Source organism: Mus musculus, chromosome X, assembly GCF_000001635.26.
Source record: "Mus musculus strain C57BL/6J chromosome X, GRCm38.p6 C57BL/6J".
In the NCBI taxonomy this organism is placed as follows: domain Eukaryota; kingdom Metazoa; phylum Chordata; class Mammalia; order Rodentia; family Muridae; genus Mus; species Mus musculus.
The window spans coordinates 47,860,777-47,875,932 of record NC_000086.7 but is presented as its reverse complement, the minus strand read 5'-3'; the positions used below and the strand labels follow the sequence as shown (position 1 = coordinate 47,875,932).

The 15,156-nt window shown below is 40.2% G+C and overlaps 1 protein-coding gene across 5 annotated transcripts in view; it reads left to right on the top strand.

Annotated features, from left to right (window-relative positions):
* Smarca1 (SWI/SNF related, matrix associated, actin dependent regulator of chromatin, subfamily a, member 1) overlaps positions 1–15,156 on the top strand; it is an 83,244-nt gene that overhangs the window by 16,681 nt on the left and 51,407 nt on the right. For all 5 annotated transcript variants that reach the window (NM_001358618.1, NM_001290708.2, NM_053123.5 and 2 more), the window contains exons 8-10: positions 638–769; positions 1,710–1,778; positions 14,545–14,654. In NM_001358618.1, the coding sequence (NP_001345547.1) occupies positions 638–769; positions 1,710–1,778; positions 14,545–14,654 (311 nt within the window). The remainder of the gene's footprint in view (positions 1–637; positions 770–1,709; positions 1,779–14,544; positions 14,655–15,156) is intronic.

The following is a 15,156-nucleotide window of genomic DNA, read 5'->3' as shown; positions in this document are numbered from 1 at the left end:
TAATGATGAACCTCTCTTTGGATCACTGGGCTACTTTTGGGAGAAACAGGGACAGAACTGGAGCAAAACCACCAGGTGGAGCATACTAATTTCACATTGGAACTAATACTTGATAAAAGGACGCATGTTAAAGATTCGCTTCATTAAGAACATTATGAAAATAGGATTTTTTTTGTAAAATTACTGATTTTATGTTTTTGTCATTTTTTTTGGTGGTCTTAAAACTTGAAATCTTAATACATAGGATCAAGGAAAATGAGATCAATTCTGGTGCTAAGTAATTGTGAAAAGGCCAGAGTTGGAGCTTAACTATGCATGTAGATGAAGATGGCTGTTGGGGAGAAGATGCTGTTATAGAAAGTGATAGCTTGGATCTAATGGAAGAAATTTGATTTTCTGAAACCCCAAAATGGAGAAACTAAAAATTTTCACGATGGGGGAGGGATCTCAGATGTAAATATGATTTGAATTCTTTCAGGTGTGGACATGTCTAGGATAGTAGTGTTCGGTTGTGCTTTGTTGTGGCAATGCCTACTGAAATCGGTTATTCTTTCCATAGAAAATTAATTTTAATGACGTATATAACTGAATTTCAAGAGCCAGAACAATGCTTATATAAATTTTATTTTTATTTTAGCTTTCAGAGATTGTTCGTGAGTTCAAGTCAACTAATCGCTTACTTCTAACTGGGACACCTTTGCAGAATAACTTGCATGAGCTCTGGGCATTACTTAATTTTTTATTGCCGGATGTCTTTAATTCTGCAGATGTAAGTTTAAAACAAAGTATTTGTGTGAGAGGGAGTGGTGCTCAGGGTTGAAGCCAGGGTGCTTAGCTAATGCTTTACTATTGATCTCCCATCCCAGCCTAAAGCCATCCATCTTAATATATATTCCTAATGTTCAGAATCATCTATGCTCTCCCTCCTTCCACCTTTCCCCCTCTCCTTTATTGTTATTATTATTATTTATACATATGTGAATGTGTGGAGATCAGAGGAAAACTCGATCTAGTCAATTCTCTTGTAGCATCTTTATGTGGGTTTTGGGGAATCGAACTCATGTTATTATGCTGACCCTGAGAGCCATCTTGCTGGCCTGAGACATCTGTTTTCAAAGTATAGAAAATAGGTTAAATTTTACACATTTTCCATTTGTGATTCTTTCATTTGCTTATTTTAGTTTTCTCAAGCATATTTTGGGAAATTGTATGTTTCTCCTCTTGTGATAATTCTGTCTGTTATTTTGTATATAGCACATTGTTACCACACTGATAAGAGAGACTCAGTTCATAGTGGTGTATCCAACCTTTTCATTAAATTTGAGAGACTAATTATTTTTCTTCATTACCAGCACAGTTTTGTGAGATTAGAAAAATCACATGGAATGATTTAGGGGTTTTAAGGCTTGATTTTTATATCCTATTCTTCTTAACTAGCTATAACATTATGTGATATACATTATGTGATATAGGAAAACCTAATATTTTCTAAGGTGATGGTGTTACTTTACATTGCCATTAAAATTTTGTCAATGGTTGCAGTATTTTCACATATTATAAAAGTAAAACATTATGACTATCACAATAAAGTGTTTTAAAAGTACATTTAAAGTGGATTATTTGTATACTAGTTGTATATGAATGTATAGAATATCGAGTTTATTTTAAAAATCTTGTGCACTTACTGTAGAATTTTTACCCCTCCATAGGACTTTGATTCTTGGTTTGACACTAAAAATTGCCTTGGTGATCAAAAGCTTGTGGAAAGACTCCATGCAGTAAGTAATAGTGGTCATAAGCATCAATAATCAATTTAATGGAATATAATTGAGCAAGAAAACAAACATACATAGAATTTGAAATTTTGGGCTTCCTCCTTGTCTCAGACTCATTGTTTCTCCCAAGTAGCCTTAGTAATAACTCTATGTTGAACAAAGCTATTATATCCTTGACCTCTCCAGAGGTCTCAATAATTCTGTGGTCCTTCCTTGTGAAGGCTCTTCACTCTCATATCCTACAAATTCTTTAGATAGTATCAGTGTTCTCCTTGTTGCTAAGTAACCTTTCGGAGCTACTGCTCTTCCACGGTATGTTTAAGCCTCTGTTTTAGAACCAAGAGACCTCTTTTGGTTCCATCTCCCACCCACTGTCTTCTGTATCATCTGGTAATGAACAGGTAATGCCCTCACATTTACTGGTCAACATTTTTCTTTTTTTTTTTTTTTTTTTTTTTTTTTTTTTTTTTTATTTTATTTTTTTTTATTTTTTTTTATTTTTTTTTTCCATTTTTTATTAGGTATTTAGCTCATTTACATTTCCAATGCTATACCAAAAGTCCCCCTTACCCACCCACCCCCACTCCCCTACCCACCCACTCCCCCCCTTTGGCCCTGGCGTTCCCCTGTACCGGGGCACACAAAGTCTGCGTGTCCAATGGGCCTCTCTTTCCAGTGATGGCCGACTAGGCCATCTTTTGATACATATGCAGCTAGAGTCAAGAGCTCAGGGGTACTGGTTAGTTCATAATGTTGTTCCACCTATAGGGTTGCAGATCCCTTTAGCTCCTTGGGTACTTTCTCTAGCTCCTCCATTGGGAGCCCTGTGATCCATCCATTAGCTGACTGTGAGCATCCACTTCTGTGTTTGCTAGGCCCCGGCATAGTCTCACAAGAGACAGCTACATCTGGGTCCTTTCGATAAAATCTTGCTAGTATATGCAATGGTGTCAGCGTTTGGATGCTGATTATGGGGTGGATCCCTAGATATGGCAGTCTCTACATGGTCCATCCTTTCATCTCAGCTCCAAACTTTGTTTCTGTAACTCCTTCCATGGGTGTTTTGTTCCCACTTCTAAGGAGGGGCATAGTGTCCACACTTCAGTCTTCATTTTTCTTGAGTTTCATGTGTTTAGGAAATTGTATCTTATATCGTGGGTATCCTAGGTTTTGGGCTAGTATCCACTTATCAGTGAGTACATATTGTGTGAGTTCCTTTGTGATTGTGTTACCTCACTCAGGATGATGCTCTCCAGGTCCATCCATTTGGCTAGGAATTTCATAAATTCATTCTTTTTAATAGCTGAGTAGTACTCCATTGTGTAGATGTACCACATTTTCTGTATCCATTCCTCTGTTGAGGGGCATCTGGGTTCTTTCCAGTTTCTGGCTATTATAAATAAGGCTGCTATGAACATAGTGGAGCATGTGTCCTTCTTACCAGTTGGGGCTTCTTCTGGATATATGCCCAGGAGAGGTATTGCTGGATCCTCCGGTAGTACTATGTCCAATTTTCTGAGGAACCGCCAGACTGATTTCCAGAGTGGTTGTACAAGCCTGCAATCCCACCAACAATGGAGGAGTGTTCCTCTTTCTCCACATCCTCGCCAGCATCTGCTGTCACCTGAATTTTTGATCTTAGCCATTCTCACTGGTGTGAGGTGGAATCTCAGGGTTGTTTTGATTTGCATTTCCCTGATGATTAAGGATGTTGAACATTTTTTCAGGTGCTTCTCTGCCATTCGGTATTCCTCAGGTGAGAATTCTTTGTTCAGTTCTGAGCCCCATTTTTTAAGGGGGTTATTTGATTTTCTGAGGTCCACCTTCTTGAGTTCTTTATATATGTTGGATATTAGTCCCCTATCTGATTTAGGATAGGTAAAGATCCTTTCCCAGTCTGTTGGTGGTCTTTTTGTCTTATAGACAGTGTCTTTTGCCTTGCAGAAACTTTGGAGTTTCATTAGGTCCCATTTGTCAATTCTCGATCTTACAGCACAAGCCATTGCTGTTCTGTTCAGGAATTTTTCCCCTGTGCCCATATCTTCAAGGCTTTTCCCCACTTTCTCCTCTATAAGTTTCAGTGTCTCTGGTTTTATGTGAAGTTCCTTGATCCACTTAGATTTGACCTTAGTACAAGGAGATAAGTATGGATCGATTCGCATTCTTCTACATGATAACAACCAGTTGTGCCAGCACCAATTGTTGAAAATGCTGTCTTTCTTCCACTGGATGGTTTTGGCTCCCTTGTCGAAGATCAAGTGACCATAGGTGTGTGGGTTCATTTCTGGGTCTTCAATTCTATTCCATTGGTCCACTTGTCTGTCTCTATACCAGTACCATGCAGTTTTTATCACAATTGCTCTGTAGTAAAGCTTTAGGTCAGGCATGGTGATTCCACCAGAGGTTCTTTTATCCTTGAGAAGAGTTTTTGCTATCCTCGGTTTTTTGTTATTCCAGATGAATTTGCAAATTGCTCCTTCTAATTCGTTGAAGAATTGAGTTGGAATTTTAATGGGGATTGCATTGAATCTGTAGATTGCTTTTGGCAAGATAGCCATTTTTACAATGTTGGTCCTGCCAATCCATGAGCATGGGAGATCTTTCCATCTTCTGAGATCTTCTTTAATTTCTTTCTTCAGGGACTTGAAGTTTTTATCATACAGATCTTTCACTTCCTTCGTTAGAGTCACGCCGAGATATTTTATATTATTTGTGGCTATTGAGAAGGGTGTTGTTTCCCTAATTTCTTTCTCAGCCTGTTTATTCTTTGTGTAGAGAAAGGCCATTGACTTGTTTGAGTTAATTTTATATCCAGCTACTTCACCGAAGCTGTTTATCAGGTTTAGGAGTTCTCTGTTGGAATTTTTAGGGTCACTTATATATACTATCATATCATCTGCAAAAAGTGATATTTTGACTTCCTCTTTTCCAATTTGTATCCCCTTGATCTCCTTTTGTTGTCGAATTGCTCTGGCTAATACTTCAAGTACTATGTTGAAAAGGTAGGGAGAAAGTGGGCAGCCTTGTCTAGTCCCTGATTTTAGTGGGATTGCTTCCAGCTTCTCTCCATTTACTTTGATGTTGGCTACTGGTTTGCTGTAGATTGCTTTTATCATGTTTAGGTATTGGCCTTGAATTCCTGATCTTTCCAGAACTTTTATCATGAATGGGTGTTGGATCTTGTCAAATGCTTTTTCTGCATCTAACGAGATGATCATGTGGTTTTTGTCTTTGAGTTTGTTTATATAATGGATTACATTGATGGATTTTCGTATATTAAACCATCCCTGCATCCCTGGAATAAAACCTACTTGGTCAGGATGGATGATTGCTTTAATGTGTTCTTGGATTCGGTTAGCGAGAATTTTATTAAGGATTTTTGCATCGATGTTCATAAGAGAAATTGGTCTGAAGTTCTCTATCTTTGTTGGATCTTTCTGTGGTTTAGGTATCAGAGTAATAGTGGCTTCATAAAATGAGTTGGGTAGAATACCTTCTACTTCTATCTTGTGAAAAAGTTTGTGCAGAACTGGAGTTAGATCTTCTTTGAAGGTCTGATAGAACTCTGCACTAAACCCGTCTGGTCCTGGGCTTTTTTTGGCTGGGAGACTATTAATAACTGCTTCTATTTCTTTAGGGGATATGGGACTGTTTAGAAGGTCAACTTGATCCTGATTCAACTTTGGTACCTGGTATCTGTCCAGAAATTTGTCCATTTCGTCCAGGTTTTCCAGTTTTGTTGAGTATAGCCTTTTGTAGAAGGATCTGATGGTGTTTTGGATTTCTTCAGGATCTGTTGTTATGTCTCCCTTTTCATTTCTGATTTTGTTAATTAGGATTTTGTCCCTGTGCCCTTTAGTGAGTCTAGCTAAGGGTTTATCTATCTTGTTGATTTTCTCAAAGAACCAACTCCTCGTTTGGTTAATTCTTTGAATAGTTCTTCTTGTTTCCACTTGGTTGATTTCACCCCTGAGTTTGATTATTTCCTGCCGTCTACTCCTCTTGGGTGAATTTGCTTCCTTTTTTTCTAGAGCTTTTAGATGTGTTGTCAAGCTGCTAGTATGTGCTCTCTCCCGTTTTTTCTTGAAGGCACTCATAGCTATGAGTTTCCCTCTTAGAAATGCTTTCATTGTGTCCCAAAGGTTTGGGTACGTTGTGGCTTCATTTTCATTAAACTCTAAAAAGTCTTTAATTTCTTTCTTTATTCCTTCCTTGACCAAGGTATCATTGAGAAGAGTGTTGTTCAGTTTCCATGTGAATGTTGGCTTTCTGTTATTTATTTTGTTATTGAAGATCAGCCTTAGTGCATGGTGATCTGATAGGATACATGGGACAATTTCAATATTTTTGAATCTGTTGAGACCTGATTTGTGACCTATTATGTGGTCAATTTTGGAGAAGGTACCATGAGGTGCTGAGAAGAAGGTATATCCTTTTGTTTTAGGGTAAAATGTTCTGTAGATATCTGTCAGATCCATTTGTTTCATCACTTCTGTTAGTTTCAGTGTGTCCCTGTTTAGTTTCTGTTTCCATGATCTGTCCATTGGTGAAAGTGGTGTGTTGAAGTCTCCCACTATTATTGTGTGAGGCGCAATGTGTGCTTTGAGCTTTACTAAAGTTTCTTTAGTGAATGTGGCTGCTCTTGTATTTGGAGCATAGATATTCAGAATTGAGAGTTCCTCTTGGAGGATTTTACCTTTGATGAGAATGAAGTGTCCCTCCTTGTCTTTTTTGATGACTTTGGGTTGGAAGTCAATCTTATCAGATATTAGGATGGCTACTCCTGCTTGTTTCTTCATACCATTTGCTTGGAAAATTGTTTTCCAGTCTTTCATTCTGAGGTAGTGTCTATCTTTTTCTCTGAGATGAGTTTCCTGTAAGCAGCAAAATGTTGGGTCTTGTTTGTGTAGCCAGTTTGTTAGTCTATGTCTTTTTATTGGCGAGTTGAGACCATTGATGTTAAGAGATATTAAGGAAAAGTAATTGTTGCTTCCTGTTATTTTAGTTGTTAAAGGTGGCATTCTGTTCTTGTGGCTGTCTTCTTTTAGGTTTGTTGAGGGATTACCTTCTTGTTTTTTCTAGGGCGTTGTTCCCGTTCTTGTATTGGTTTTTTTCTGTTATTATCCTTTGAAGGGCTGGATTCGTGGAGAGATAATGCGTGAATTTGGTTTTGTCGTGGAATACTTTGGTTTCTCCCTCTATGATAATTGAGAGTTTGGCTGGGTATAGTAGCCTGGGCTGCAGTTTGTGTTCTCTTAGTGTCTGTATAACATCTGTCCAGGCTCTTCTGGCTTTCATAGTCTCTGGTGAAAAATCTGGTGTAATTCTGATAGGCTTGCCTTTATATGTTACTTGACCTTTTTCCCTTACTGCTTTTAGTATTCTATCTTTATTTAGTGCATTTGATGTTCTGATTATTATGTGTCGGGAGGAATTTCTTTTCTGGTCCAGTCTATTTGGAGTTCTGTAGGCTTCTTGTATGTTCATATGCATCTCATTCTTTAGATTTGGGAAGTTTTCTTCAATAATTTTGTTGAAGATGTTTGCTGGACCTTTGAGTTGAAAATCTTCATTCTCATCCACTCCTATTATCCGTACGTTTGGTCTTCTTATTGTGTCCTGGATTTCCTGGATATTTTGAGTTAGGATCTTTTTGCATTTTCCATTTTCTTTGATTGTTGTGCCGATGTTCTCTATGGAATCTTCTGCACCTGAGATTCTCTCTTCCATCTCTTGTATTCTGTTGCTGATGCTCAAATCTATGGTTCCAGATTTCTTTCCTAGGGTTTCTATCTCTAGTGTTGCCTCGCTTTGAGTTTTCTTTATTGTGTCTACTTCCCTTTTTAGGTCTAGTATGGTTTTGTTCATTTCCATCACCTGTTTGTATGTTTTTTCCTCTTTTTCTGTAAGGACTTCTACCTGTTTGATTGTGTTTTCCTGTTTTTCTTTAAGGACTTGTAACTCTTTAGCAGTGTTCTCCTGTATTTCTTTAAGTGATTTATTAAAGTCCTTCTTGATGTCCTCTACCATCATCATGAGATATGCTTTTAAATCTAGGTCTAGGTTCTCAGGTGTGTTGGGGTTCCCTGGACTGGGCGAAGTGGGTGTGCTGGGTTCTGGTGATGGTGAGTGGTCTTGGTTCCTGTTAGTAAGATTCCTCCGTTTACCTTTCGCCATCTGGTAATCTCTGGAGTTAGTAGTTATAGTTGACTCTGTTTAGAGATTGTTCTTCTGGTGATTCTGTTACCGTCTATCAGCAGACCTGGGAGACAGATTCTCTCCTCTGAGTTTCAGTGCTCAGAGCACTCTCTGCTGGCAAGCTCTCTTACAGGGAAGGTGCGCAGATATCTTGTATTTGGACCTCCTCCTGGCCGAAGAAGAAGGCCCAAAACAGGACCTTTCTCAGACACTGTGTTGCTTTGGCAGTTCCCAGGTGGTACAGACTCTCACCTAAGCAGACTAAATTCCTAAGTTCCTTGGAGTCCCGGGACCAAGATGGCGACCGCTGCTGCTGTGGCTTAGGCCGCCTCCCCTGCCGGGTGGGCACCTGTCCTCCGGTCCGGAAGGTGGCCGGCTGTCCCCGGCCCACACAGGGTGCTGCCTCAGCGCCTCTGTGCTTCCGCCTGTTCCAGAAGCTGTCAGGTTCTCTGGCGCACCCTCTCACCTGTTCAGACTAATTTCCTAAGTTCGGCGGGTCCCGGACCAAGATGGCGACCGCTGCTGCTGTGGCTTAGGTCGCCTCCCCAGCCGGGCGGGCACCTGTCCTCCGGTCCGGAAGGTGGCCGGCTGTCCCCGGCCCACACAGGGTGCTGCCTCAGCGCCTCTGTGCTTCTGCCTGTTCCAGAAGCTGTCAGGTTCTCTGGCGCACCCTCTCACCTGTTCAGACTAATTTCCTAAGTTCGGCGGGTCCCGGACCAAGATGGCGACCGCTGCTGCTGTGGCTTAGGTCGCCTCCCCAGCCGGGCGGGCACCTGTCCTCTGGTCCGGAAGGTGGCCGGCTGTCCCCGGCCCACACAGGGTGCTGCCTCAGCGCCTCTGTGCTTCTGCCTGTTCCAGAAGCTGTCAGGTTCTCTGGCGCACCCTCTCACCTGTTCAGACTAATTTCCTAAGTTCGGCGGGTCTCGGACCAAGATGGCGACCGCTGCTGCTGTGGCTTAGGCCGCCTCCCCAGCCGGGCGGGCACCTGTCCTCCGGTCCGGACGGTGGCTGGCTGTCCCCGGCCCACAAAGGGTGCTGCCTCAGCGCCTCTGTGCTTCCGCCTGTTCCAGAAGCTGTCAGGTTCTCTGGCGCACCCTCTCACCTGTTCAGACTAATTTCCTAAGTTCGGCGGGTCCCGGACCAAGATGGCGACCGCTGCTGCTGTGGCTTAGGTCGCCTCCCCAGCCGGGCGGGCACCTGTCCTACGGTCCGGAAGGTGGCCGGCTGTCCCCGGCCCACACAGGGTGCTGCCTCAGCGCCTCTGTGCTTCTGCCTGTTCCAGAAGCTGTCAGGTTCTCTGGCGCACCCTCTCACCTGTTCAGACTAATTTCCTAAGTTCGGCGGGTCCCGGACCAAGATGGCGACCGCTGCTGCTGTGGCTTAGGTCGCCTCCCCAGCCGGGCGGGCACCTGTCCTCTGGTCCAGAAGGTGGCCGGCTGTCCCCGGCCCACACAGGGTGCTGCCTCAGCGCCTCTGTGCTTCCGCCTGTTCCAGAAGCTGTCAGGTTCTCTGGCGCACCCTCTCACCTGTTCAGACTAATTTCCTAAGTTCGGCGGGTCCCGGACCAAGATGGCGACCGCTGCTAACATTTTTCATCCTTTGATAAATATTTACATCTATATATACTCCTATTTCTTTTGTAACATGGAAGAGACCTCCAATACCTAGAGCCCTGCTTCAATCTGAAACAATATTTTCCATACTTAGATCACACTTTGCTCCTACTGTTGAAACTTTTTGCACCCGTGTTCTTCTGTTACACCTGCCCTGACAACTCCAAATTGGAAAAATGTAATGGTATTTCCTTGTATGAGTATAGAGATCTTCTTTGTACTGAGACTGCTCAATACTAAGACAATTCTACAACTCTCCACATGGGAACCACTATGGTTTCATGTTCTCTAGGATAAGCTGGAATTTCATAGTATTGACTCCTTCAACATGATCTTCTATAGTCTTCTTTCTTTTTTATTCTAACAGCTGATTTAGGTATTGCTCAAGACTTCTATGTCAGGCATTTCTTGCTCCCCACCATGCTCAGTATATAGCACTACTCTCTTCTGAATGACCAAACAGAACTCACTAGGTATAAATTCCTTCATGTGGTCCTGTCTTCCAAAGCATTGTACATTTTGGTTAGTCAGTTGCCTGAGTGAAAGCATTATTTTTTCTTTGCTCAATGGCGAATTCTTCCACACAAACTCTGAATTTCATCATTTCTGGTTTCCTTAGGGACTTTATTCCATGGTTTAGTCCTACAACTAACAACAATTTTTACTCATCCTTCTCTATTGTCTCATTTCCCTCAATACATAAGCATGCTCAAGTAGCTTCTCTGGGGTCCTTGAGAAGTATCTGAGTTATAAGTTGGACTCTGACATTAGCTTGTTTATTTTATTTTATTTTTTTTTTTGGCATATTTAAGCATAGCACAATTTTGGAAAAACAGATCTTCTGTTAACGATTTACTCAACCCTGTGAATACAACAATGCTTAAGACATGTTTACATTGAAGCTCTTTATAAAGTCCATGTGGCTTCATGTCTAAGACGGGTTCTCTGGACTTAGAAACTATGCTTAAGATGAGGGTCTGTGGGAAATGACTGAGGTAAACATAATCCCGTGGGAATCAGGATTTGGCCTTCCCCGAAGCTAAAACAGAAGTCACATAGGCTTTTACAAACTACAAATGCTATCTCTCACAAGGATGCATTTTATGGCCTAGAAGTAATGCTCAATGTTTTAGGGGGAAAGGGGCTGAGATAGTAAAACATAAACTCTGCAAGATATGGGAGCAGATCCTGGCTTATCAGACAGCAAAGGATTAACGGGTTGTAAACTATGTCCATTCCCAGCATTCCTCGAGGATGGTATGCTAAACATCCCTTTCCTTTGAAGGATGCCTGTGAATTTAACTTTCCTGGGTTCTCCAGTGCTTAACTGTATGCACAAGCACTTTCTCCCCTATTGATCGACTGATCGATTGATCCATCCATCCATCCACCCATCCATCCACCCATCCATCCATCCATCCATCCATCCATCCATCCATCCATCCATCCATTCATCCATCCTTCTACCTATCTATCATTGCTTCTTCAACTTTGGATCCTTAACTGTGATTTTCTCTTCATGACAGCTAACCTTCTTGAAAGTAGTTTTTCTCTACATTTTCACTATCTAACCTCCTATTTACTCATAAACCCACTAATGGCTGATGGTTCTCCATTTCATATGAGTGAAACCTACGCACATAGTTTTCAATGACTTTCCAGTTGCTAAAATCAGAGTATACTAGCAGTAATATATGTGTTAATCATTATTAGAAACTATTTCTTGGTTTCACTGGAGAGCCACTCTTATGGTTTCCCCTACATTTGCCTATGTATTTCTAACTTAAGTTCACGTCTCATAAGCATCTTATAAATCTATATAGTACCTCTCCTTTTTCTACAATTTTGCTTTCTATCATTCCAGTTACTCATGATTAATTATAGCCCCCAAATATAGAAAATCAAAGAACTAAAAACAATGATTAATCTCTATGCATTAAATACCATCAATTTCCATACCAGTCATTATCCTTAGTATAAAATACTTCCTGCTGTTGAAAGAAAATACATTCATATAATTTATAATTATGTTGTATTATAACATGTTTGTTCTATTTTATTATTATCATTGACTATATTTCTGTGCTGGGTTTATAAATTAAATTTATCATAGGTATATACTATGAGACATCATATTATATGTAGGATTGTAAATATTTTGCTATTTTGAGCATCTTATAGAGATCTTGGACTCTGTTTTCAATGACTAATCGTTAACTTTCTACTGCCTTCAGAGCATTTTTGCCTTTATGTCTTTTTTTTTCTTTTTCAGATTGGGTTTCTATGTATAGCCCTGGCTGTCCTGGAACTCACTTTGTAGACCAGGCTGGCCTCAAACTCAGAAATCCGCCTACCTCTGTCTCCTGAGTGCTGGGATTAAAGGCGTGCACCACCACTGCCCAGTTGCCTCTAAGTCTTAAAGACAGCTTGCTTAATAAACTTTTCGATAAGTTTAAGATGCTCACGCCAGAAACCAACAGTCTTATTATCTCTTACAGATCTCTAATAATAATGGCTACAGTTAATTGTATATCTATCATGAATAACCTCTGTATGAACTACTACAAATTTCTCTAGCAGCCTTGAAAATAGGTATTATTTTCAATGCAAAATATGTTAAATATGCTGAATGAAATATTTTTAGAAGAATGAAGAAGCAAATTAAAAAAATTAAAGTCTGAGTCTTTAAATCTCCTTCTACTTATTAGTATAGTGGCCAGTGAATTTACTGAAGTTGAAATAATCATGTTTAGCTAGGTGTGGTGGCACATACCTTTAATCTAATCACTCATGGATCTGTGAGTTTGAGGCTAGCCTGGTCTACAAAGTGAAGTTCATGACAGCTAGGGCTACATAGAGAAACACTGTTTCAAAAAATACCCAAACCAAAACCAAACCAACCAACCACCCAACCAACTACTACTCAAAAGCACAACAAAAAAAGAAATACTCATATTCAGAGCTGGATAGACAATTCAGCAGTTTAAGAGGGTTGTTGCTCCTGTATAGAGAAGATTCAGGCTTGATTCCTGGCACCTATATAGTAGCTCACAGCATTCATAACTCTAGTTCCAGGGGATATAACACTCTATTCAGGCCTTCAGGGGTACCAGGTACACATGTAGCACAAACATACACACAGGAAAAACTGTAATAAACAAACAAACAAACAAACAAACAAACTCTGAACTAGTAAGTAAAATAAGTCAGAAAAAATGAAAAAAGTAATAATTACATTTATTTTGATGATTTATTCTGAGGACTAACTCCTACCTATAATGCTAATGGAGCAGTATGTGGCATACTGCTGGTGGGTACTCAATGAGGAACACAAAATCTCTCTTTCAGGTACATAGTAATAACCATTCATTGTTTCTCTATTCATTGTTTTTTTTTCCCATTTTTCCCCCATTTTTATTAGGTATTTAGCTCATTTACATTTCCAATGCTATACCAAAAGTCCCCCATACCCACCCACCCCCACTCCCCTGCCCACCCACTCCCCCTTTTTGGCCCTGGCGTTCCCCTGTACTGGGGCATATAAAGTTTGCAAGTCCAATGGGCCTCTCTTTCCAGTGATGGCTGACTAGGCCATCTTTTGATATATATGCAGCTAGAGTCAAGAGCTCCTGGGTACTGGTTAGTTCATAATGTTGTTCCACCTATAGGGTTGCAGATCCCTTTAGCTCCTTGGCTACTTTCTCTAGCTCCTCCATTGGGAGCCCTGTGATCCATCCATTAGCTGACTGTGAGCATCCACTTCTGTGTTTGCTAGGCCCCGGCATAGTCTCACAAGAGACAGCTACATCTGGGTCCTTTTAATAAAATCTTGCTAGTGTATGCAATGGTGTCAGCATTTGGATGCTGATTATGGGGTGGATCCCTGGATATGGCAGTCTCTACATGGTCCATCCTTTCATCTCAGCTCCAAACTTTGTCTCTGTAACTCCTTCCATGGGTGTTTTGTTCCCAATTCTAAGGAGGGGCATAGTGTCCACTCTTCAGTCTTCATTCTTCTTGAGTTTCATATGTTTAGCAAATTGTATCTTATATCTTGGGTATCCTAGGTTTGGGGCTAATATCCACTTATGAGTGAGTACATATTGTGTGAGTTTCTTTGTGAATGTGTTACCTCACTCAGGATGATGCCCTCCAGGTCCATCCATTTGGCTAGGAATTTCATAAATTCATTCTTTTTAATAGCTGAGTAGTATTCCATTGTGTCTAAACAATGTCTAAACTTTTTTTGGGTTTTTTTTTTTTTTTTTTTTTTTTTTTGGTTTTTCGAGACAGGGTTTCTCTGTAGCCCTGGCTGTCCTGGAACTCACTCTGTAGACCAGGCTGGCCTCGAACTCAGAAATCCGCCTGCCTCTGCCTCCCAAGTGCTGGGATTAAAGGCATGCGCCACCACGCCCGGCTAAACTAATTTTTTTTAAATTGAATTTTTCTCCTCATTCATTTATTGTATTATTTTAAATGACTGAATTTTAAATTTATTTTGAGAGAATTTAAACTGAATCTCTCATGTCATATTTTCCCCATGTTATAAAACCTTGTATTAAGAGTAGTACGTAAAACAAGACTTCTTCCACGATTAGTCAGTAGCCAATAGCCTTGTCTTATATTTTAGCATATTTTGTCCTGTAAGTCATGAGTGTTTACTTTCCTCCCTCACTTCTAGAGGACCCGGGAATTGAACCTGGAGTCCCGTGAATGATGAACAGTCACTCTCTCTTGTGAACATCACCACGGCCTCCATTCTCACTCTTTAAGGGGTCATGATTTGGTGGTTATTTACTGAGAGATTAGGAAGCTCTTGCTTCTGGTTACTCTTGGTGTTTGTTAGATTATACATCAGGATGAAAGTTTTAACTGTTAAAAACTGTAATATTAGTAAAACATACCATCTGGAATCCTACGTGCTTTATATGCTTTTATAAGAAACATTGCTTTTTTAGGTTTTAAAACCATTTTTGTTACGCCGGATAAAAACCGATGTAGAGAAGAGTCTGCCTCCTAAGAAGGAAATAAAGATTTACTTGGGCCTGAGTAAAATGCAACGAGAATGGTGAGCAATTTTACATCTGGCAACGTTTATTCATATATAGGAGTTTATTCATATATAAAAATCACGTTTGTTGATTGTTCAGCTATGATAATTTACTTAAGTGGCAAGTTATGTTGTTCAAGTATTCTATTAGAAAATCAATGTGTTCCATTTAGAAGGGAAAAATTAGATTGCTATTAGCTCAAATGTGAATATAGCTCAAATAAGTAAAAGTTGGCTGTAAACTTTTGGCAAGTATTGTAGTTAGTAGGTAATTCTCAGATGTAGGTTCTGGAAAAATCGTTAGCTGATGACAGTTTCTAGTAATGGCAATAGTATAGGGACACAGGTCCATAAGCAACATGGAAGTAAGTAACATACAAAACAAAATGTTCAAATCTTTAATTCCTTGTTTTTTTCAGATCATATTTTCTTTCAAATCAAAAAGATTTTTTCTTTTTGTGATTGAACCCAGGGTACTTGTGAATATTAAGCATGCAATCTACTACTGACTGATACTTCT